General features: G+C 41.8%; 3 protein-coding genes and 1 non-coding gene across 4 annotated transcripts; 1 reads left to right on the top strand and 3 right to left on the bottom strand.

Annotated features, from left to right (window-relative positions):
- The first annotated feature begins 262 nt into the window (after positions 1 to 262).
- On the top strand, positions 263 to 828 carry LOC102714921 (monothiol glutaredoxin-S8). Its single transcript, XM_040524225.1, has one exon. The coding sequence runs from the start codon at positions 416 to 418 to the stop codon at positions 740 to 742; it is 327 nt and encodes a 108-aa protein (XP_040380159.1). The 5' UTR covers positions 263 to 415; the 3' UTR covers positions 743 to 828.
- Positions 829 to 834: 6 nt separating this feature from the next.
- LOC102718548 (anaphase-promoting complex subunit 7) lies at positions 835 to 7,966 on the bottom strand. Its single transcript, XM_006653989.3, has 18 exons — positions 7,808 to 7,966; positions 7,389 to 7,457; positions 7,110 to 7,160; positions 6,681 to 6,818; positions 6,523 to 6,585; positions 6,223 to 6,338; positions 5,938 to 6,022; positions 5,090 to 5,149; positions 4,399 to 4,444; positions 3,957 to 4,030; positions 3,640 to 3,690; positions 3,367 to 3,567; positions 3,230 to 3,274; positions 2,879 to 2,972; positions 2,662 to 2,807; positions 2,277 to 2,506; positions 1,602 to 1,662; positions 835 to 1,492 (listed from the first exon to the last, which is right to left on the bottom strand). Exons 1-18 carry the CDS (start codon positions 7,874 to 7,876, stop codon positions 1,406 to 1,408), a joined length of 1,686 nt encoding a protein of 561 aa, XP_006654052.2. The 5' UTR covers positions 7,877 to 7,966; the 3' UTR covers positions 835 to 1,405.
- Positions 7,967 to 9,132: 1,166 nt separating this feature from the next.
- Positions 9,133 to 14,429, bottom strand: LOC102714647 (probable serine/threonine-protein phosphatase 2A regulatory subunit B'' subunit TON2). Its single transcript, XM_006654932.3, has 12 exons — positions 14,168 to 14,429; positions 13,447 to 13,538; positions 13,169 to 13,231; positions 12,947 to 13,045; positions 12,507 to 12,665; positions 11,960 to 12,031; positions 11,752 to 11,884; positions 11,594 to 11,658; positions 11,374 to 11,449; positions 11,099 to 11,200; positions 10,728 to 10,920; positions 9,133 to 9,662 (listed from the first exon to the last, which is right to left on the bottom strand). Exons 1-12 carry the CDS (start codon positions 14,343 to 14,345, stop codon positions 9,422 to 9,424), a joined length of 1,473 nt encoding a protein of 490 aa, XP_006654995.2. The 5' UTR covers positions 14,346 to 14,429; the 3' UTR covers positions 9,133 to 9,421.
- Positions 10,373 to 10,490, bottom strand: LOC121054592. Its single transcript, XR_005811980.1, has one exon. It is a non-coding gene; the product is annotated as a small nucleolar RNA snoR104 (small nucleolar RNA).
- Positions 14,430 to 22,315: the final 7,886 nt, after the last annotated feature.

Here is a 22,315-nt window from a genome sequence, read left to right as displayed (position 1 = left end):
AATGTTCCATATTCCTTACCAACCTATCAGCTCATCTTTTCACAAACCCAGAATAGGTACCATCCATTATCCCAAAACAAAAGAAAACCAAGAAGAAAAGACAGAAAAAAAAATCGATCGATAGCCTTTAATTATTCCTATGAAGATTCTGCCAGATTAACTCCATCTTCACCCTGCATCGGCACGCGCCATATATGATATACCAACATGCATCAACCACTATATAAGCAAGCCTCCCCTAAACCTCTCGAATGCAGGAACACACAAGCAGATCAGCATCACTGACAACCACAAGCGATCACCGCCGGGTAACATCTGATCTTGAGTAACCAAAGTATCCGCATTTGGTGGTCCACGGCCGTCGCCGGCCGGAGACGAAGAAGGAGGAGGCACTAGGCATATACCAGGAGGAGACATGGACAGGGTGACGAGGCTGGCGTCGCAGAAGGCGGTGGTGGTGTTCAGCAACAGCAAGTGCGGCATGTCCCACGCCGTGACGCGGCTGCTCCGGGAGCTCGGCGTCGACGCGCGCGTGGTGGAGCTCGACGAGGAGCCCGCCGGCGCCGACATGGAGAGCGCGCTCGCCAGGATGCTCGCCGGCGGCAGCGGGGGCGGCCGCGGCGGCGTGCCGGCGGTGTTCATCGGCGGCAGGCTCGTCGGCTCCACCGACAGGGTCATGTCGCTCCACCTATCCGGCAGCCTCGTCCCGCTCCTCCGCGACGCCGGCGCGCTCTGGGTGTAGCCATGCCAGCTGGCAGCTGCCAAGTGTACGTACGTACGTACCAATGTGCGCAGTAGGATCACCGTACTTATATACATATCGTACGTATCGATCACTGCGCAGATGTAAGTACGTACGTATATGCAACCTTTTTTTTTTGCACCATGACATGCATATACATGTACAATAATATGACCGGAAATTTTACTGGAAAAATACCTTCAGATATCAAATTGTCTAACGGTTTGAAGAATCGAGTTTTTACACTAGAAAATGTGATATCTCCATGTGCCATTTTAAAAATAGTAAAAAATCTCATTGCTATAGAGTATACCATCATGGGACAGATTTGAAGAGAATACTTTGAGTTTGAATTGAAGCCAGCAAATTCAGTTCACAAACATTGCTACTCTTGATATCCCAAGCACTAGAGCAGTAAAGTACAGTGAGCATTGCTACACTACAACAAGGATTCGCGTAAGCAAGAGAACTCACGCAGTAAGAGAGCAAGCCGTCGTCGTCTTCCAGTTGCCGTGCCTTCCCGGTTACTGACTTGCTTGTTCATATGGCAATGGAAGGAGGCTCTCATGCTGCGGCAGCAGCTTTAGATATGGATGAGCCTTCGAAGTTGAAAAAGCTTGTAAGAGGTGGTGCCTTAGGTTCACGTGAGCCGGCCATGTTTTTCTACAACAGTTCAGGGTCGTCTTGGTCGCCATCAACGTCGTCGGCTTCGTTCTCTTCATCCTCTTCAGGAGCGTCTGGGTCTACTCCCTGCGAGTGACAAATCAGAGGAATCAATGTTTTATTTTTTTTGTCCTAGATGTTATAAGAGAGCTTGGTACCCGGTAGCCCCTGCGATATATGGTTATGGATCACAAACCTTCATTTGCTTCTCTAGGCGCTCCAATCCTTTCTTTGCGGCTTCATTATGTGGGTTTATCCTGCAACACAAGTGGATTCTTTTTCAACTAGAACATGAAATAGTTGTGTAATAGGCACATGGATAGATATTAGCAAGGTTCTACAAAACCAAATTCGGCCAGCTGACACAGTAGTGTCCCATAAACATTTTTGATCATACTGTTAATTCAGTATACCCCTGTCCAAAGTTTACACAGTTACAGGATTCAGCACAAAACTTATCTACTACATAGTCCAAAAACCAGCATTATAACCTTACCCATATAGTTATATCCCATACATTATGAACTATATCTTGACTACTTGTGTGCTGAGTGTCAAGGGTCACCGTTTGGCCTTTTCAATGAAAAAGTCAAACAGCATATTTGCAAACAAAAACTAATTTGTTGATAAAACTTATACTTGTTCTAAACGATGTAAAAGCAAATGATGAAAAATAAACTACGATGAAAAAAACCCCAAAATTAACTTCAAATTTACTGTTGACGATTCAAATTTTGGCTTATAAGCGAAAGTGAAAAGATGCGGCCTGTCTTTGGGTTTCAGGTCATTAATAAACAGGGGAAAGAATAAGTGGATGAATGCTATTGCAATAATGATGTTATTTGACAGTTTAACTCCAAGAAAGGCACACCTTAGAGCAGATTGATAGTGGGAAAGTGCATCAGAAAGCATATTAGTTGCAGCAAATACTTGAGCCAACTTGATGTGTAGGGAATCATCTGCCCACTGTCTTAGATATCTTTCAAGCAGCAATACTGCATCCTTATTTCGTCCTTCAGCAACATGTAAATCAGCCAAAGCCAATGCAGCTCCAAGAAATCCAGGTTCAAGACGAATAGCAGATTCGTAGAACTTCCTAGCCTGGTAATATAACAAAAGTAAATTGTCAAAGGGCATAATCATTGAGAAGTGTGCAAAATATAATTGTGACTGAGTGGCCAACTGACCATCACCAATTCTACAGGAAATAAAAACATATAACTGAGGCATCAATGACCAAGGAAAATAAATATTACCTTCTCTCTCCCACTGGAACTGATAGCATGCACATCACCAACTAACTTGAGAGCTTTTGCAGACTGATGCATAACTTTCATTGCTTCGCGTGCAGTGAATAATGCATCTTTGCATTTAGAGAGTGCTAGATAAGCACGCACCAAACCTGGTGTAATATATGTCTTAGGTTGATGGTAAAATTTGATCACGAAAATCAGAAGCATCATGCCAAAATACCCTGATAAGAGCGAAGATCAGCCCTTAGTTCTTGAGCTCCCCTGAAGTCTGTGACTGCCAAATCAGGTCGGTTCAACAGAAGATGAAGATTCCCCTTGAAAAGCAATGAGCAAATAATAAGACTGACAAGTGGATAAATAAAAACATAGGTAGCAAAGCTACATACAGCACAACCCACCAAAGTAAATACCAAGAAAAATTCTCATAACATTTTGGTTTTAATACTACGCAAACACAAACTACTTCATTGTAGACGAATTTCTCTATAATACTTTGCAAAGCAAGAAAATGCCACTGCAAGTCCAGAGCAGTGCAAAATCCAGTAGTATGGACAATCTTTTGCATTATTACCTTCATGATATACCCAGTTATATGTCTATCATCAACTCGAAGGCTCTGTTGATGGAAAATCAAGGACTTGAGGATCAAAATTAGCTTCCAAAAAAGATGTATGTAATGCACAAACCCTTTTTTTAGAACTCACAAACCTTTTCAGCATATGTCAAAGCTTTTCTTTCATCTTTTCTTTCCCACAATGCTGCAAGAGCAAGACATGTTTCTGGTCTCGCAGGGTCAATATGCAGCATATCATGAACCAATTTGTTAAGTTTTGTGTAGTCAGATTTTGACTTTAGGAGAATTGCATACTCGTCCATATATGTCATGATGTTTGGATCAATTAACCGAGCCTGTAAGGCAGCAAATAAGTTTAACACATACTTCTGTTTTAAGGGATTCCAAGTCTATACTTGCTAATTTACCTTCTCAAAGTTCATGGTAGCTTCATCATTTCTACCTATGATGGCTTCAACCTTCAAAAAAGAAGCTCCAAAGTCAGGATCACACAACAGAGGGAATTAAATCCACCAAAAGAAAATTTTAAGAGGAAGCTCCAACATTTCAACACATAACAAAAGGGAACTCTACAGACAGAGCAGAACAGCAGAATCAAACTTGAAGTACATAAACAATAAGTATTAAGAAGTCTGATATAGGCCTATAGCTGTGATGCTTAATGAATCAAGAAGTCCACAACGTACAGAGAGCACAAAAACAGAATGCTTGCAGAAAAACAAACCTTAGCAATTTCCAACAAGATGTGCACATTGTTTGGGAATCGCTGCATTAAGTCTACATATATGTCAAGGCCACCTAAAAAGAATAATAAGCATGATTATATTTTGTGATCGTTATAAATGAATGACATACCAGTATTGCTTCCTCAAGTTTATGCTCAACAGATGAGAGGATACAAGTAAACAAATCCTAGAAAGGTTGACTATCAAGCTTCACCGAGCAGCACAACCGCACAAGGACCAACAGCAAAGGCACAAGGGAAAATAGCAAATTAAGATATGTAGATGGCAATAAAGGATGATATAACACTACATATCATTTCTTTAGTAGTTGAAATCTTCTGTAATCATGCAAAGCAATTTTTTTGACATTGATAGAAGTCAACTAAGTGCATCTTATATTTAAAATTATCAAATGAATTTGGACAACTGCTAGTTTACCACCTTTATAATCATGTGAAGCAATGCAACATTGGGCCTCAACATAGCGCTGTTAATAAAAACAATGATTTTAAATCAATAATTGTTTGAGTCAACCAATAACAAGAACGCATAAGTAAGATCAAATATACACCATGACTTAAGTAGAGTTTGCAAGGGAAGTTGGATATTATTATACATAATTGAGCACAAAACTAAAGCTGCACTGTACTGTGATTCTCAACGATAAAAAAATACAACAGAATGTGATCAGTAGGTACAATATGATGGCAGTTCCTAATGTTCTAGCATTGATCACAGTATGACCACTGATCAATAGGTGTATAAGAAAGCAGTAGAATTGTAGAAGTTCAGGTTTGCATTTGTTGACGCAGTGGTGACAAATTATTTGTGGTCAGGTTAAAAACTCCAGGAGTTGTTCATGAAAAGCTGTGCGTGAAAAAACTGTTCCAAGTGTGAGCTCAGTTCATACAATGATAACATTGAGCTGAAAGAAGCATAGACTTCATTCCCACTCTTACAATTTAATAAGAATGGAAATTGTACACTAAGTGGCTGAGGTTCAATAATCGATGTAATTATACTAGGCAAATCCAACATAAAAGTTTAGTTGTATCCAACATAAGTAATGACAAATGGTTTTGGGGGTTATATGTTCTATCTACACAAGAGGAGTGCAATATAGTTCACTTACGTTCCACCAACGTTGTGCATCTAAAGAGTCACCTGGTGCCTTGCCTCCTCGATTTGGTGCCTACAGAGATAGCACAATATCAATATCATGTCTTATATTGCTTAATAAACTGATGTGTTCATTATTTGTATATGCTATGAAATACAAAAAAAATGGTGGAATGATGGTTCTGTAACTATGTTGAATTGTGCAAAGGTAAATATTATGTGCTCCCTCCATTTGAAAATATACAACGTATAGCTTTTTACAAGGTCTCCAACCTTATTCTATGACTATTAATTTATTTTATGATATATTATCAACAACAATAAAATTATAATCATATAAAAATATTTTCAAATGTGAATCTAATGGTACTATATGCATGACACAGAACACATATATGGTTAGCTCTTATTAGTCAATTATTTTTTCTCAAATGTTGAATTTGCAGGAAAACAAGGATGCCATATATTTTAGAACAGAGGGAGTACGAATTGAGAGATCATCAATAAAATGGTGGGATATATTTACATAGAACTATTAACAATCTATGATTTACTATTGTCTTTGTTGCGGCATGCATCTTCCATCAATAAAATATCATTTTTGTATGATACTGAGAAATGGTCCTTTTATGTAAAGCAAAGAAAATAATGACCTATCTAATTGTGTAGCAAGATTGGCCAAGGCATGGCATCAATGGGATCTGTATGCATCGCAAACACAACGGGCAACCAGAAGAAATGGCAGACTATCAAGCACTCATGAGTCTTAGGATCAACAGCATAACAAATATTTATCTGGCCTAACTAAAACAGTACCACATTTAGCTTGAGAGTGCAAGCTGTCTATGGACAAAAACTTACTTGTGAGAATATCAAAGAGAACTCCTTTGAAGAAAGCCCCATTTCAGCCAAAGCTGTAATAGCCTCAAAAACATAAGGGCATTGCCTGTCAGAAGAGCATATAGATGTAGAAAGAAATTCGTCAAATTAAGTCTTCACGAATGACCAAGTGCTAGCCAACAAATTTAATGGTGAAACAATTGTGGCTTATGTATCAATGTTTAGGGGGAAACATGGGATACAAATGACTGTTTACACTGTTGAAGAATTGAAGAGCTAATAAGCAAATAATTTGGTGTGGCATACCTCAGACATTCTTTATAACATACAGCAGCTGCACGGTTATTTCTGGATATCCGATATAGTTTCCCTAACATCAGATTCATTTTTAGAGTCCTCACTTTAGAAGGAATCCCTTCCATCTGCACAAAACATATAGGCCATTTTTTGCATCACATGTTTTTGTCCATAAAGGAGAAGCTGCCACAAGTTAGTTTGAATCATCCTACAGAGTATATTCTAGATGTTCCTCCTTTTCCACTTGCCATTATGGAGTAAAATTTCAGGAAAATAAGAGAACCAAACAAGGTGAATGAAAAATGGGACCTCTTGAAGTCCTTCACGGTGCTCACGTAGAGCAGAATGGCAGAGTGCAATTTTAAATTTCACCTGCAGCAGTAGAGAAAGAATTAGTTACTTGCTAGGTATGACAGAAATAAATACCAATCCATAGAATATCTAATAGCTCACAGAGTCATTGTCACCTCATTTTCATTAAGTGCTGCAAGACTTGAAGAATTTGGAGAAGGAGACCGGCCGGTGGGGGTTGCTGAGCTTCTGGTGCTACTTGTTGCTTGTCTAGGGATGCTTTTGCTGTATTGCATAGCTTGCTTGTAGGCACTCTACCATGGTGAAAATGGAAATAAGAGACTAAGATTTCGAGCTGAGGTCTGAATTATGTACTTCCTCCATTTCATATTGCAAGTTGTTTTGGCTATGCCTAAATTCATCTATTGATCAATGTATATTGTTTATACATATGTCTAGACTCATTAGTATCCATATGAATCTAGACAATGTTAAAGAGTCTTACATTCTGAAACGCAAGTAGTATTTAATTTCCGAACACAATGAAATCCCAAAATGCATTATCATTTTGCCATCAACATAAATTTATCAGCAATGTTACCTACCAGTGCCCTGCGAAATTCTCTCTCTCCATGCAAAGCATCGCCATGCAGAACCTGCAATACACTGACACCTTAAGCTCCAAGAAATGATATCGGGCCTTCTAGACAATAGAAATGAGCAATGCAAAGCTTTTTTTTCTTAGATGTAGGAATGTAGATAAAGCAACATAAATGTTCTGACGATATGACTGATAAGGCAGCACACAAGGACTATCAACGGCAAGATTGTGTACCACTAAGACCATATTAGCACCATTTCCAGAGCTACCCGAGGGAGCTTACCAAGCTCTCCACCTTCATGGACATGCCGGCCTCATTACTCACAGGCGCCGAAGACACGAGAAAGCATCCCTGCAAGCAACAGACAAGCATTATCCCCACATGAGACCTCGATACAGCCATCCATACAGGAGTTGTTTAACAGATACTAGTAGCGTGGAACAGTTCGCCCAGCCAGCCAGCCAGCCCGATCCCGCGGTCATCCAAACCTCCCCGCGGCAGTGCGCCACAGGACGACCGGAGCAACCACGGGTCCCCGAGACGGAGACCCAAGCGGCTCCGATCCCGCTCGCGCGCAGAGGCCGCGACTGGTTCGCGGGGGGCGGGGGGCGGGGCAAAACCCTAGTGATTTGGAGAGGGGGACAGGAGCAGGAGGGGAGGGGAGGGGAGGGGAAGGGAAGGGAGGAGGGAGGGTTACGGACGAGAGTCTGGGCGCAGTCGTAGAGGCCGGCGTCGACGAGCGCCGCCATTGACTCCCGCGCCGCCTCCATCTCCGGCGACGGCGACGGCGAGGCGACTCGGGAAGAGTTTTGAATTGGAATTCGTAGTTTGGTTCGGAGATGAGCTCAGCGCACTCCGCTGGCTTCACTGGTCGGCTTTCGTTTCAAAATCGCGGGGGTTTGCAGCTGTTTCGCCGGCCCGGTTGTTTGTGGGCCGTTTCAAAATTCAAAAGTCAAGTTACATTTATTTTATTTATTTATGCCCGCTTAGCACCAAGTTTGAAGAAATAGATTTCAAATCAAATAATTTCCTATAAAACCGATAGTCCGGTTTTGTTTCCTCCGAATGGAATGGCTACAAACGGCATGACAAAACTTATATTATCTTTACTCCAAATTTTTTACCATCCATACCAAATTTAGTGAGGGTCGGAACATCTTAAGGCTCCATCAAAACACATTGCTGTAAAAACGCGGAAATATGATGTCGCACACTCCACATTCCCACATGATTTCAAAAAATAAGAATTTTAGGCTTTGGTCATTTGGATGGCCTGCAGGAAACAAAACAAAGAAATTTTAGTGGATATATATATTTTTTTATAAGAGAGTGCTAGAGAGAAAGGGAGAGAGTCCGTGCATGGGACTTCTCAAAGTAAAATAAAAACATGAGGCAGAAGCTCACGTTTATTTTCCGATGGCTGGGGCATAAAAAGCAAATCCATAGGAATTTTCTCAACCATATTCCTAAGGATTAGAATCATTCAAATTTCCAATGAAATTCATTCGATCCAAATGAGCCATTATAATATGAAACGGAGGCAATAATTTATTCGTGTGTACCCTCCTCCAATAGCCATTACAAATCATTCAGCTCAAGAGAAAGAACAATGCCTTAAAAACACCACTCAGCATTGAGCGTGTATAACTACTTATGTACAAAAAAAAGAACTTCAAATTCATGTTTCCTTGGGCGTTAATGGAGAACTTTACGCCACCTTTCAATGATTCCAAGAAAAAATGCTTTATTAGTACAAGAGAGGCTCCAATCCAGACTTCAACAACATTGCCGTAACTATCAAAATTAAGCAACCTCCCTCAATGCTGAAAGGAAAGCACGGACCAAATGAAAGCAAACTACAGTTTAAGGTGAACCACACAATCAGCACGACCAACCATCCTCATATCAATACGCAAAATTGCAACCATGAAAGGCACACAATGTATAGTGTATGGACTTGCTGTTGCAAACCGAATTACATGCGTGGTGTGTGCTGCAACGCAGAATCATATACTAGTCTCGTAGATGTACAAATTCCAACAGACTGAGGCTTTACTTTGGGCATCCAACCAAAGCCCTAAGGTATACAGCTAGTAGGCGCGACAACAACACCATGTTCAACTCAAATATGTCAGATTTCACTCCGGTTACATAAATGGAACACTTACAGGTTACAACAAGTCTCTCAGCGAACAGGAAGAACTTATCTAATATGCTACGTAAGCTACAATAACACAGACACACAGAGTGGTACAAGCAATTGCACATGCCTTGCGGTTGAGTTTACCAGATTGGGTGCTTGGCAACTGGAGAACTCAGGCTTCTTCCACTTGCTCTTCCTCTTCCTGGAGGAGGTTCTCTCTGTTGTCGTGCGCCCAGAAGCCACGTACATCTATAAGCATGCTGGCAATAGTCCCACCTTGCTTGCAAGAGAGAAGATCGTTTAGTGCGATCCGGAGAGGATCTGCTGGCTTCACCATGTCCCAGATTTCATCCCTCACGTCTTCGATGCAAAGTTCATAGTTTCCTCCTTCTATCCATTTCTGGTGTACATCTCTGAAAATCATAACAAAGTTGAATGAATAAATGCAAGTAGGAACAATGATGCGTGGTGATCTGACAAACCTACCACAAGTTTGATACGAATGACTACTTCAAAATGACTTTTGGATAGTAAAACCACTTGCAAAGGTTCAAAGGTCAAAAGAATAACTACAGCATCCTGTTTGAACATTTCCTGAAGTTATCAACACGTCACAATTTCCTAATTATTTACCAATAATTATCATAAAATATTGAGAAAATGCTAAAGTGAATAAAACTACCTCACATGCAAATGCAAAACGCTTGCAACTTATATAAGAAATAGTTGCAGGATATGTCACATGCTATAGCTTATAATGTAACAAAAGTGATGGGACGTTCCAACATCCAACAACTGTGAAAAATCTAGCTTAAAAAATGGTCATAATGGATGTATTTGCAACCCCTGTTTATGGAAAGAGATGTAAATGGGCTCAGAGTCAGATTTGCAAGTTATGTTTGTAAGGTTTTTATTCACACAGTAGATCATAAGTTTCCAACATGAAGGCCTTTTGATAAATGGTTTATAATTTGTAGAAACTATAGACTACTGTGACTTGTTTGAATCACTCTATGTGCCTTAACCAACATAGGGGCCACTGATTAGTACAAAATCAAAGTTGAAGCTGTGAATACAAAGCTATTCAAGATGCTAATTCGAAAAACCATTGAACCAATGTCACTGCAATATTCTGCCGACTAAGGCCAGCAAAACCATCTAATAGTTCAGCGAGCTAAAGATGGCAGATTAAATCTAGGAAGATGGTATCAGGCAGGAATGCTAACTCTCACATCCTCCTTTCTTTTCTTCCAAGATAAGGTTACAGATAAATACTAGAATAATAGTATACTGTTCAAAATGTGTTTAGGGAGGCTATTCTTAGTTTTGGAAAAAATCGATGCTAGCTTAAACTTTAATGCAACAGAAAAGTTATTCTAATGAGCAACAATCAGTCCTACCCTGCTTGAGGCACTTCTCTCAAACATACTTTATACCATTAGCAAAAAACATACATAATTTAGATTTCTTGCACATACCTAAACAAAGTATGGATATCAGCAGTTGTCAAGAATCCCCTTCCATTAAGATCAAGGCATCTGAATAGGTATGTCAATCCTTCAGGAGTATCTTTGTTTTCTAGAGCCAGAACAAAGTCAAGAAAGCTTTCAAAGTCCATCTCACGACTGTTACCACCTCCAACTTTGCTCCGACGTACATGTTCATCAAAAACTGAAAAAAGGAATCTTAATGTCATTACCTATTCATGACTGAAGATTCATTAAATCTGACAAGATGTGTATCAGATACATTAAAAACTTCAGATTCAGCTAACGCATGTTCTTTTTTTGGTTAAGGTAGTTTAGAAGAAACCATTTAAGCATCATGGGATCAAACAGCGGGTTTTAACCTCTTTCGATGAAGATATCTGTCAATGTGCCATCTGCATATTCCTTTAACTCCTGTTTGCTCAATGTGCCATTTGTATCTTTATCTAATGCAAGAAACATATCTGCATGGGGCCATAAGAATTAGATAGGTTACCAACTATAAAGAAATAAATGGCAAAAGGTAATTTTTGCAAAATACTAATTGCTGTCTGCAATTGAATAGCAAAAGGTAACTTTTGCAAAAGCACTGAATCCTATGTTACACCAAAACAAAAAACAGCAAAAGAAAGCATACCACAAATGCGCTGAGCTGAAGTCAGAGAAAACCAATTTTCAGCCTGCTCAGTATCAGTAACTTCTTCCTCACTCTCCTGAATATTAGTTGATAAGAATCACAAACACGGAGAACCAAAATATATTATATATAGCATGCAGCAAAATTATGTTGAAGCCCATAAGTGCATAAAATCATCAGAAATTGCACTACCAAACGTACAACCTGTTTCTTCTATTACCTGATGTAGTTCCATTAGTTCCTGAAGACAATTGCTCAGCAATACCTTCTTTATGCATGCTTTCCCTGGAAGAAATGTATCAATTTAGAACTGAGGCAGTTCCTCTTTTAAAGAATAATTTGCGGATTAATACAACTGTATTTAAGGTGGTTCTAGACCTCGTCTGTGTGGATCACAGAAGAAAAAGAACTTGCGTGCAGCTATTCGGCAGTACATTTGCACAAATGCTGATGGCATATCACGCAATTGTGCCAAATTGGGGATGAGCCCTCTTATGTATGCTTCCATTTCCTGTGAATAGAATTAAGGCCTGTCAAACATTACTAAGGTGCGCAATGGCATTAAAATGTATTTGAATGTCCTTACATGAGGTTGAAGGAAACCATCAGAATCCTCATCGAGCTCACTCATATCAATTCTCGCTTGTGTAAGCGATACCTGAAGAAAGCAGTTTAAGAAAATGCCATACAGTTGCATACACACAGAAAAAAAGCAGTCAGCATGCATGATATGGTATTATAGTTCCAAATAAGCTATAGCAATAAAGCAAAACTATTTTAGCTGAATGGGAGTTCAAACTTTATCTGAGAATTCTTTTGTGTTATGGTTCAGACTTACACGTGAGCCATCCCACTGTAAGAGGAAGAAACAATTTTAGCTTTCTTGGGTGTAGTTGTACCCATGAAGTTTATTTTCGTGAGTAACATGCCCCATGTTCTTATATTCTAAAACTGGTTTGGGGTGTTGTTACTTCAAGTAGCTTTTGTAATAAAAGATACCATCATACCAAACAATAATAAAGTAAGAATAGACTAGAACTCCAAGATCATCATAGACGCGCATAGACACATTACAGTATCACACAAATTGAAATAGTAAGCCTAGTAATATTTGTCTGTGAAAAATAACTTACTGTTCGCATGACATAAAGGTAAAAGGGTAAGATTGCAATTCTCCCAGAATCGTCCTTCTCAAACTTCATAAAGTTTGAAGGGCTGAAGAAACGTTTGCACTTCTGACCAATCTGCTCTGTGCACACTGTGGCAATATGGCAAAAATCTTCATAGTTCATCTGCGAGATTCCATAAAAATGAATGAGCAAGATAATCACACAAAAGCTGCCAAACGAACACCTACCTGAACACAAACAGATATATAAGCATTCAGTAGTAAGCCTTGCAGAGCAGTATACAGAAACAAATCAAAGTAAGTCGCAATGAACTAAAAAATAGCTAAAAGGTACCAGTCATAGCAGACTATTTTATCAGATGAGTTTTCTGCATCTATATTATGCACTTGATGCCTATCATCATACAATTAACTGAGTTTTTTTTTAGATTACAAGAATTATACCTTTTCAGCACCTGTAGCATCATCAATAACGCAATTTTCTCTGAGACAAACCCACATCGCATCAAGATCATCAGCATTAAGCAGAAGTTCAGATTGTTTCTGCCATTTCATAAAGGTAACTATTGTAAGACCCAAACCATGCGAAGGTTAAATACCAGCGGAAATAAGGTAACAAACAAACATAAATATCTCAATATCAATAAAAAAAAGGTTTGATGTTACCTTTAGAAACCTGTATTTTGCCAGTTTCTGAACTCTATGGCTAATGGATCCATCTTCTGGTTTCTGCTCGAAAAGGATAAATTAGTCTCATATGTTGATAAGAAGGGCAATGTATTCTTCAAACAGAATTAAACTGTTGTACTTAAACCCAAAAATATTTTTCATCGCATGTCAAAGCAGCTAGTTCTGACAATATCTTATTTTGTTTACACCACGAGTTTCGTAATAGTATAAAAGAATATGGAAAGTTGGCATCCAAGAAAGTGAAAGCAGTGTACCTTCTTATAAAAACTTGGGATAGCACCAGCTTCCATACTCTTCCGTTGGCGCTCCTTGAAAATCTCAAGCAGTATCCTTTTTGTTTCCAGTTCTGCAATTGAAGGTTTAAAGCAAACAGTTTACAAAAGGCTGCCACATGAAAAAATTCAAATGTTGATCCACATAGCAAATGCACGCCGAGATTATATGCCAGTGAATCACTTTACACTCCCTAATCCCACAAACGATATTGAAAAGGACAACTAAAGCAGCCTCAACTATATGCACATTCGGATCGAAGTGTGGAATCCCTGAACTATCTCAGAGTTGTCCTGAAGCCACATTATAAAAGCACGCATGACTAAAATCTAATATTATCCTCATAGAATGCCAGTACTGACAGCGTCCACGGCCAACAAGCCTTTCTCTGTGTAGAGGACTCCCAGAAACCTACGCCTCTGCACTCAAATCACCTACTCTCCTAGAAATCAAGCAAGAGCAAGTGCATTCCACGCATCCGTCGGCTGCCGCCATGCAATCTCGAACCTGAGGCACGTACATCTCAATCCAGTAGCCCTCCCCAAGAGAAGGCCCCCCACATTTCTCCACCTCAGTCGCATCCGCGTAAACCCTAACCCTACCGCCATCTCCACGGCGAGACTCGAAAATCCCGGCCCCAGCCTTGGACCTCAGAACTCAGGAAGCGAAGGAAAAGAGGGAGCGGCGGCGAACGGCACTGACCCATCAAGGCTTCGGATCCGAGGCCGGCGCCCGTGCCGACGAAGCGGCGGAGGTTGCGGACCCACGGCATGGACGACGCGGGCGGGATCCGCCTCCCGGCGCTCGCCGCGGCGGCGGACGAAGCGCCATCGCCGCCGCCGCCGGCGGCGTCCCCGCCGTCGCCGGAGGGGGTGCTCATGATGGGCGCGAACAGCGGCGCGTGGGGGGGGGGGGGGGGGGGGGCCGGAGCCGACGCGATTCGATTTTGGTTGGTGTGATGCGATGAGGCAGCCGGATGCGTATTGCTGGGGGGAGGAAAAGACAAAACGAATACTATGAAATTTCGAAATATATGCAGATTTCATTCGAGGTTTCGAGCCTCTCGTCTCGTCAACTTAGGCCTGGTTCAGATTGCAAAAAGATTTTTGCAAAAACATCATGTCAAAACTTTAAACACATATTTAAAGTATTAAATAGGGTCTAATTACAAAATAAATTTAGATTCTGCCGAAAAACCACGAGACGAATCTTTTGAGTCTTAATCCGTCATTAGCGCATGTTGGTTACTGTAGCACTTATGGCTAATCACGTACTAATTAGGCTTAAAAGATTCTTCTCACGATTTCTCACATAACTGTGCAATTAGTTTTTTGTTTTGTCTACGTTTAATACTCTATTTAGATGTTCATTTGATGTGATGTTTGTAGGTAAAATTTTTTGGAACTAAACAGCCCCTTATATCGAAATTTAAATTTAGAGTTCAATTTTATAACTTTTTACAGTATTTATTTTTTAAGAACAGCAAGAACAGGTGTGTATACGTTTTGTTATTTTTTTCTTTAACTTATTGATATATTGATTTGCTTATGTCGAAACAATGAATCTTTCTGTTTGATGCCTACACCGTACATAACCTTCTCGTGCATATCAATTATAGTAACAAATATCAAAAAAGAACTTTAAATCAAATTATACCTCCACATGTACTTTTTAATAGTAGAACACCTACACACAAAATTTCAACTAATGTCAGAAACTAGTCTCCTTACATTTTTCGCTTATATTTATGCTTAACTTAAATTAATTTTGAAGTTTTTTATCGTAGTTTATTTTGTGGTCTTGACTTTTAGATCACTAAGAACACGTACATACAAGTTTCATTCATAAATTATTTTTGTTTGCAAGTACGGTATATTGGATTAACTTTTGTAAAGGTAATTGGATCTCGAATGTGTCACCAGTACGACAAATTAGGAAGGACGAATTTTGCCATTTTAAGAATTATTATAAGAGCATGGTTGTCGTGAGAAGGCATACCTAACCGGTCTTGCTAGTTCACATCTAATTCACGGGAAACACAAATAGTAATTGCTATAAGAGACCTATACAAATATGCAATTCATAATATGTCAAACACATTGCTCGATAGCCCTCTTTTTTTTGATGAAATATGAAAAATCTTCTGATTTTTTAATAATTATTTAATTATATAAATGATAAAATTAACTACTACAAAGTTATTAGAATCTACTTTTAAAAGGTGATATAATGAACTTATTAAACCGAGAAAAAAAAGCTGAAATAAAAGCTAGCTTGAAGAACGTGGTCTTAGCGGTCCACAGCCTGAACTCTTCACATAATCCCTCCCCACCAAGCCACAACCATACCCTCAACTAGGGGTGAAAGCGAGCCAAATACTAGGCTCGGGTTGGTTCGGCTCGGTACTCAAACTGAGCTATACATCAAGCTCGGCTCGGCTCGTGAGCAAAGCTCGTCCGGCGTACGAGAGAGGATGGGGCGGCTTCAGGGACTCGGTACTTGGTGTGTTGCCCTACCGCGTACTAGTGGACGAGAACAGGAGATGGGGAGAGGACTAGGATCGATACGGTGACAACCATAACTAGAACTTTAGAAGCAATGGGTCAGAAAATCGATGGGCTTTGTTGGGTTTGGGCCAGAAATCGATCTATTCAACCGAGCCTACTAAGCTCGTGAGCTGACTCGGGCTTGGCTTGTTTAGGATTCGAGCTGAGCTGAGCTCATGAGCCCGGTCTATTTGCCCGACCTTACCCTCAACTTCCCTCCCTCCTGCCTTGTTGTGGAAAGCTTTGTGGCTACCGGCAGCGACAATGAGCACAAAGCAATTAGGCAACGCCAACCTAGATCCAACACTATCTACCATTGATGTGTCGTTGTTGGTGTTGATCAGACCATGTTAACCTAAATCAGACACCATTGACCTTGATCTAGCTCTACCCTTGAAAGCTTTAGATCCTCGTTTGTTGTTTTTGTGATTAATGATAATACAATTATTGGACTAACAATTTGCATTAAAGTTTGATTAAGAAACCTTAATGTTGATGATGATCCAATGATCCCCTATGACGACAGTCAAGATAGGTTCAAAACATACAAAAGGATCCCTGATATGAAAAAACATTCAAGGTGTAGGGTGAATGCATATAGTTGCGGGTTTCCTTTTGTTTAAAATGCCGTACTATACAGAGGGGAATTTGTTTTAGTAACTTGAAGTATCTCACATACTAGAGTCTAGCTGTGGTGCACACTAGATCTTTAGTCCCTATTGCACGTACTAAGGCCTTCCATAAGCTCAAGAAAAACCCTACATAAAAAGTTCAACCAAACCCTACAACTATTCAACTTATTTTGCTTTAAGAGCAAGTGAGTAGGACAGCTTGGGTGATGCCTGATAGTCCAACTCAATAATGACCTTGATAAAATTCAAAACTAGATAGGAAGGTCCAGATGATGTCGAATTGTTCGCCCCAATAATGATCATGTGTTGATCAAGTTGTGGGCTACACACTCTAGACATGCTCATACTATGCGATTAGTTCAATATCCAGTGTGATCATGTGTTGATTAAGTAAATGAGTAGAACTAGACGAACAATCCCACGCTTGTCAGACAAACCATCGGAGGGCTTGATCATTTTAATCAAATGGTCTAGGCCAAAGCTGCACAATTTGACTTGGGCTTTATGACACCGAACAATTTGATATGTGTGATCACCCTAAGTCGAACAATCCTTCCCAGGCTGAATAGTTCAACCTAGTGTTTGTCTAGCTGCTACCAAATAGACCTTAACGATCGGTCAAGTGCAACAAAAAAGTTGTAAGTATGATCGAATTGTACAGACCTTTAAAAACCAATAGTTATATACCTAGTGACCGTTGAAAAGGTGTACAAAGTTGGGCATGCCCAAACTGTCTGGTCCTAGATATTCATGTTGTTTCTAACAACAATCACAAAACAACTAGTTGGGTTGGACCGTGCTATATATACTTGGATTTATGAACTCCTTGGTGACTTTCAGAGCCCTCTCAAGCTAGTGCATCCTTGTGCAAAACCAAGAGTTGATCACATCAAGAGTCTTATGCATAGTGCTTCAATCGAGGAGACATCTCTCGTTACTCTTAGCATCTTTGCGTGCCTAGACAACTTTGGAGGTGATTTTAACGATATCTCAAAAGACATTGCAAGATTCGGAAGTGCTGTGAATGGTTTGGAATTCACCCCCTACAGTGAAGAAAAATCACCACATGAGAGCACCTTTGGACGTCATGACCAAATGAGACAATAACACTCTAGTGTACTTAAGAAAATCCTGGCTTATCTCATTTCCATTCTCTTTGCGTTGCTTGCAAATTACTACTCGTCCCTTTTTGTGTTCTTGTGTGTCTCTTTGAGTAGATCTGGTAAAATTGATATGAAAGGCTATAGGCGGTAAAACTTGTGAGCACTTGTAACCTAGGCACTTAGGGCAGTTTTTATTTTGTGTATTTAATTTTAAATCGTCTTTGAGGGTGTTATTCACCCTATATAGGACATCATTGATCCAACAACCCTTACTGTCACGCCCGGAGTTTATCCCAAGCCTTAATTCGTAAAAGAAATTCGTAAATAATAATTGGCGTAATTAACTCAGGAAAAATCCCTCTAAAAGAACTTAATTTAATTAAATCAAGGTTCCAAATCGATTAACAGGATTTAAACTCAAATTACAGAGTATAAAATTTGGCCAAACAAATTAATTTAAAACTCGGCAAAAGTGGGGCATTCTTTTTTCCCTCATTTTTCTTTTCTTTTTCCCTTCCTTCCCAAATTGGGCCAAAGTCCAATTTGCCTCCCCTTCCTTTTCTTTTTCCTTTTTCTTTTTCCTCTCCTCCTTCCCAGGCCGGTCCACCCGAGCCGGCCCACCTCCCTCCCGGTCGCCCCTGCACGCCCTCCCCTCCTCCCGGCCGGGCCGCCCCGGCCCAACCTCCGTGCCCGCTCGCCCGCGCCGCCTAAGTCCGCTGCGCCTCCCCGCACCGGTCGCGCCAAGTCCTCGTCGCCGTCGCCAACTCCAACTCCGTCGCTCGCAACGGCCGCCGCCGAATCCGGCCGTCGCCGACTCAGTCTCCTCTCCAACGGCCGTCCCCGCCCTAGCCGCGCCACCCCCCTATAAATCCCGCTTCCCTGCGCGCCGCCGCCGCCTTTTCTTCACCCACCCAAGCCGTCGGCGCGCCCGAGCCACCGCCGTCGCCGATTGATCTCGTGCACTGCCACCGCTCCCGCTCGCCGCCGGCCGTCATGCCGCGTTCCGCGACATCGCCGACCTGTCGGACCCGTTCCCGCCGCCGATAGGCCGTCATCGTCCCTCCTCTCCCTCCTTTTCCTCTCCGCGGGCCGTCACCGAGGCCGTTGCCGACGCCGGGCGCCGCGAGTCACCGGTCGTCGCCGCCGCGTCATCACCCACCATCCTCGTCGCCTCGTCGTCACCGCCGTGTTGCCACCATTCGCCGCCGGAGCGTGCCCACCATCCGTCGTGCCGCCGTCGCTCGCGCCGTCGCCGCGCCTTGACGCCTCCTCGTCGCGCCTTGACGCCGGCTGTCCGCCGCCGTCGCCCCTCCCCGTCGCTCGTTCCCACCGTCATCGCCCTCTCGCCGCCGGCCGTCACCCGTCCCTCCTCCTCGCCGATTTGCTGCTGCCCTCCATCACCGCCGGTGAGACCCCCTCCTCTCTCCCTCTCTTTTTCCTTCGCTGCGCCGTCGCCGAGTGCCGTGCGCTCTCAGTGCTCGCCGTCGCATCTCCACCCGACGTCGCCGTCGTCGCGCGGTCGCCAAGCCGCCGCTGCCATCGCCGTCGTTGTCTCTCCCTCCCGCGCGCTGTTGCCGTCGCCGCCTCCCGCCGTCGCGCGTCGTCGCGTGTCGTCTTTCGCCGCACTGCCGCGGTACGCCGTGGCCGTCGCCGCCAGCCGTGCTTCGTCGTCGGTCGTCGGTCGCCGGTCGTCGCCGCGTCGTTGCGCCGTCGCCGTGCGCCGCCGCTGTCGCCGCCCGCCAGTCGCCGTCGTCGGCCGAGCGTCCTTCTCCTCGCTCCCCTGCTCTCTCTCCCTGACCGACGGGCCCCACCTGTCGGCCTCACCCTCTCTCTCCCTTGCCCCGTGGCCCACCTGGCAGCCGTGTGTCAGCCTCTCCTCCCCTCTCTCCCTCTCCGACAGGTAGCCCCCACCCGTCGGCGACACCCCTCCTCTCTCCTCCGCTCACGTCAGCAAGCCCCATTAATTGCGCAATAATTGATTTAGGACTTTTCTGTTTAGTTAAAAACCCAGAAAACTTCTAAAATTCATATCTAATTCATCTAGTCTCCGTTTAGACCCATACAAATTTCATTAAATTCATAAAATTGTCAAGAATCCATTAAAAATACTTTCTTTTATTGTTTCAGTAGAGTTTGTGGCTGTTTTATTTATTTTTGTGCTTTGTCGCTTAGATTCGGACCCCGCCGAAGAGCCGGTTTATTTCGAGATCGTTGCCGAAGTTCCCCAAGGACCAGAGCAAGGTAAGTGGCACTCTTCTTTGATCATATTGAACCTATTATTGTAAATTCCCCGCTTTATTTATTCAAATATGCATTGTTTTAATTAAAGTAATTACTGTATTTATTTTTCGGGTAATCCTTATTATTATGCCGTTGTTTATCCAACTTTATCCATGCTAGACCAGGGGTAACTTGACTAGGGTTAGGCCTAGGTTAATGCTTAGCCGTGCTTAGATCAAGTAGCTCATGTGATCATTTAATAATCATGATTAGCTCTGAATAGCTGTAATAATGATTCATTACCCAGTTCGGGTTAATACCAACTAAAATATTGCTAATGGTGGGTCGTGGGTGCTTGGTTTTGAGAGTCGCGCCCATGACAATTAAGGACCGGTTCGCAGGAAGCCCTGGAAGTTATTTCCGTGCTAACCACAAGCCAGAATGGGCAACGGTGGGATTTGGAGTGTAATTTCGAACTATTCGACGTACCCAGTCAAGGGTGAGCGTGATGGAGTATGGATGGGAGTCGTGGTATAACGATGGCCTATGCTACTTCCGGATTTACCTAGGCACAAGAGGGGGCTGCCCGACTTGGTTTAAAGGAGGGGACGAAAACTGAAGTGTGGTGCGATTGAATAGACGGATTTACCTAGGCACAAGAGGGGGCTGCCCGACTTGGTTTAAAGGAGGGGACGAAACCTGAAGTGTGGTGCGATTGAATAGAAAGGGTTATGCGACGGGTCATATCATAGTTCCCTATCCGGTATGCCATGGTGGTATGTCGGTGCACGTTCAAGTGTAGTGGGACTATGTCTCGTGGGTACAGTAGTACACCTCTGATCAGAGTATAATCTATTCGAATAGCCGTGCTCACGGTTAAGGGCGAGCTGCCAGCTCCACTATGATTAGTCAAACCTTTAATGACTTGGGTAAACTGGTTTTCACCTGGGACTATTGCAACGTGGTGTAACGTTGAGTAGTGGTTGGGCCTGTCGCAACGTGGTGTAACGTTAGACAGTGTGGTATTTTACAACTGTTATTTACTTATTCCTTAATTTATTTAATTATCAGTTTTCATTTTAATCTCTGTTATTTATTTAAATGTTGTCTTTTTTGCAACTAACCCTAGCTTGCCCTTGATGATCCTTATGCATCATTTATTCCCCTCTTTTCCGTGCTGCTTGTTGAGTACGATGGTTTGCACTCAGCCTTGCTCGTTTTCCCCTTCAGAGTTAGAAGTTGAGTCAGATGGAGGTGACTCTCAGGAGTGAGCTGGTCTACCGTCGAAGCTTTGCCTGTGGACTGGAGTCGTACCCGCTGGAGCTAATCTACTTCTTTTTCCGCTGTATTTACGTTAGAATAAATGTTATTTTTAGTTGTTTCTAAGAACGATGGTTATGTAATCAACATTGTCTTTTTTGTACCCTGACTGGTCCTGGACAGAGATTTTAATACACAATTAAATTCAGAAATTCGTGTGAGGAATTTCTGGGCGTGACACTCACCCACGCAATAGTGCATTATTGCCTTCATCCATGGGCACAAGTGTATGGTGAAACTGACTACTGCTATTTATTATGCTCTTATAAAAGGTTTCGCGAGCTCACAAAAACTTACAATGTAACACTTCACTTGGTAGTATTCTGGAGTATCATGTTAATAATTTTTCATGGACGTGCCTAACATTAAAACTGGATTTTCTTTCCGCCTTGCTTTGTCTAAGTAAATCTATAGTCACTAGAGATACGGAGTAAGATCCGATAAAAGATGTGAAAAATTTATAACATGAATGACCTAAAAAAATGTTATACATATCTTGTTCATAAGGCCAAAGGGATATAACAAAGTCGAGTTGATTTTGGCATGAGTAAAACTCAACAGAGCTAGATTTTTGTAAACATCTTTGTTCACTTTACATACAAAGACAGGAGAAAAGCACAATTAAATAAATTGCTACCTCAAATATAATGTCGTTGTCAACATCGGACAACTACATTTACCCATTACTCTAGCTTACCTTTGTTGCAAATACACGATTAAGACATCACACCCATGACTTATACTAAAGCATTTCTCCCGATCAAAGAGAATGACTCTTGAACTTAGCCAAGTGTACTAGGCTCGAATTAAAAACTCATAAACATGCTTATACAAACTACAAGCGAAACATGACAAACTCTCAAATGGATGATCGAATCAATAATTCCGTAGACAAGAAAGTAGTAAAATTAAATGCAAAAAAAATAATACTTGACAAATAATAAATAGTATACAAGTAAAAAGATACATAAAATATTGAAATGTAAAAATTGGGAAGGGGGATTTATCAGTACTGGAATTTCGAAGGTA

Source organism: Oryza brachyantha, chromosome 5 (genome assembly GCF_000231095.2).
Source record: "Oryza brachyantha chromosome 5, ObraRS2, whole genome shotgun sequence".
In the NCBI taxonomy this organism is placed as follows: Eukaryota; Viridiplantae; Streptophyta; class Magnoliopsida; order Poales; family Poaceae; genus Oryza; species Oryza brachyantha.
The sequence above is the reverse complement of the archived record's forward strand: the minus strand, read 5'-3'. Positions and strand labels throughout refer to the sequence as shown.

What these genes read in the sequence shown, in the direction of transcription:
- LOC102714647 (XM_006654932.3), bottom strand. Translation starts at nt 14,345, where the DNA reads ATGAGCACCCCCTCCGGCGACGGCGGGGACGCCGCCGGCGGCGGCGGC. An exon ending in ATGCTACAGGTGCTGAAAAG is followed by an intron (nt 12,666 to 12,946) that starts GTATAATTCTTG and finishes GGAATCTCGCAG; the next exon opens with ATGAACTATGAAGATTTTTG. An exon ending in TTCAGCTCAGCGCATTTGTG is followed by an intron (nt 11,201 to 11,373) that starts GTATGCTTTCTT and finishes GGCCCCATGCAG; the next exon opens with ATATGTTTCTTGCATTAGAT.
- LOC102718548 (XM_006653989.3), bottom strand. Translation starts at nt 7,876, where the DNA reads ATGGAGGCGGCGCGGGAGTCAATGGCGGCGCTCGTCGACGCCGGCCTC. An exon ending in TCTTGTTGGAAATTGCTAAG is followed by an intron (nt 3,691 to 3,956) that starts GTTTGTTTTTCT and finishes TCTTTTTTGAAG; the next exon opens with GTTGAAGCCATCATAGGTAG. An exon ending in TGATCTTCGCTCTTATCAGG is followed by an intron (nt 2,808 to 2,878) that starts GTATTTTGGCAT and finishes ATATTACACCAG; the next exon opens with GTTTGGTGCGTGCTTATCTA.
- LOC102714921 (XM_040524225.1), top strand. Translation starts at nt 416, where the DNA reads ATGGACAGGGTGACGAGGCTGGCGTCGCAGAAGGCGGTGGTGGTGTTC.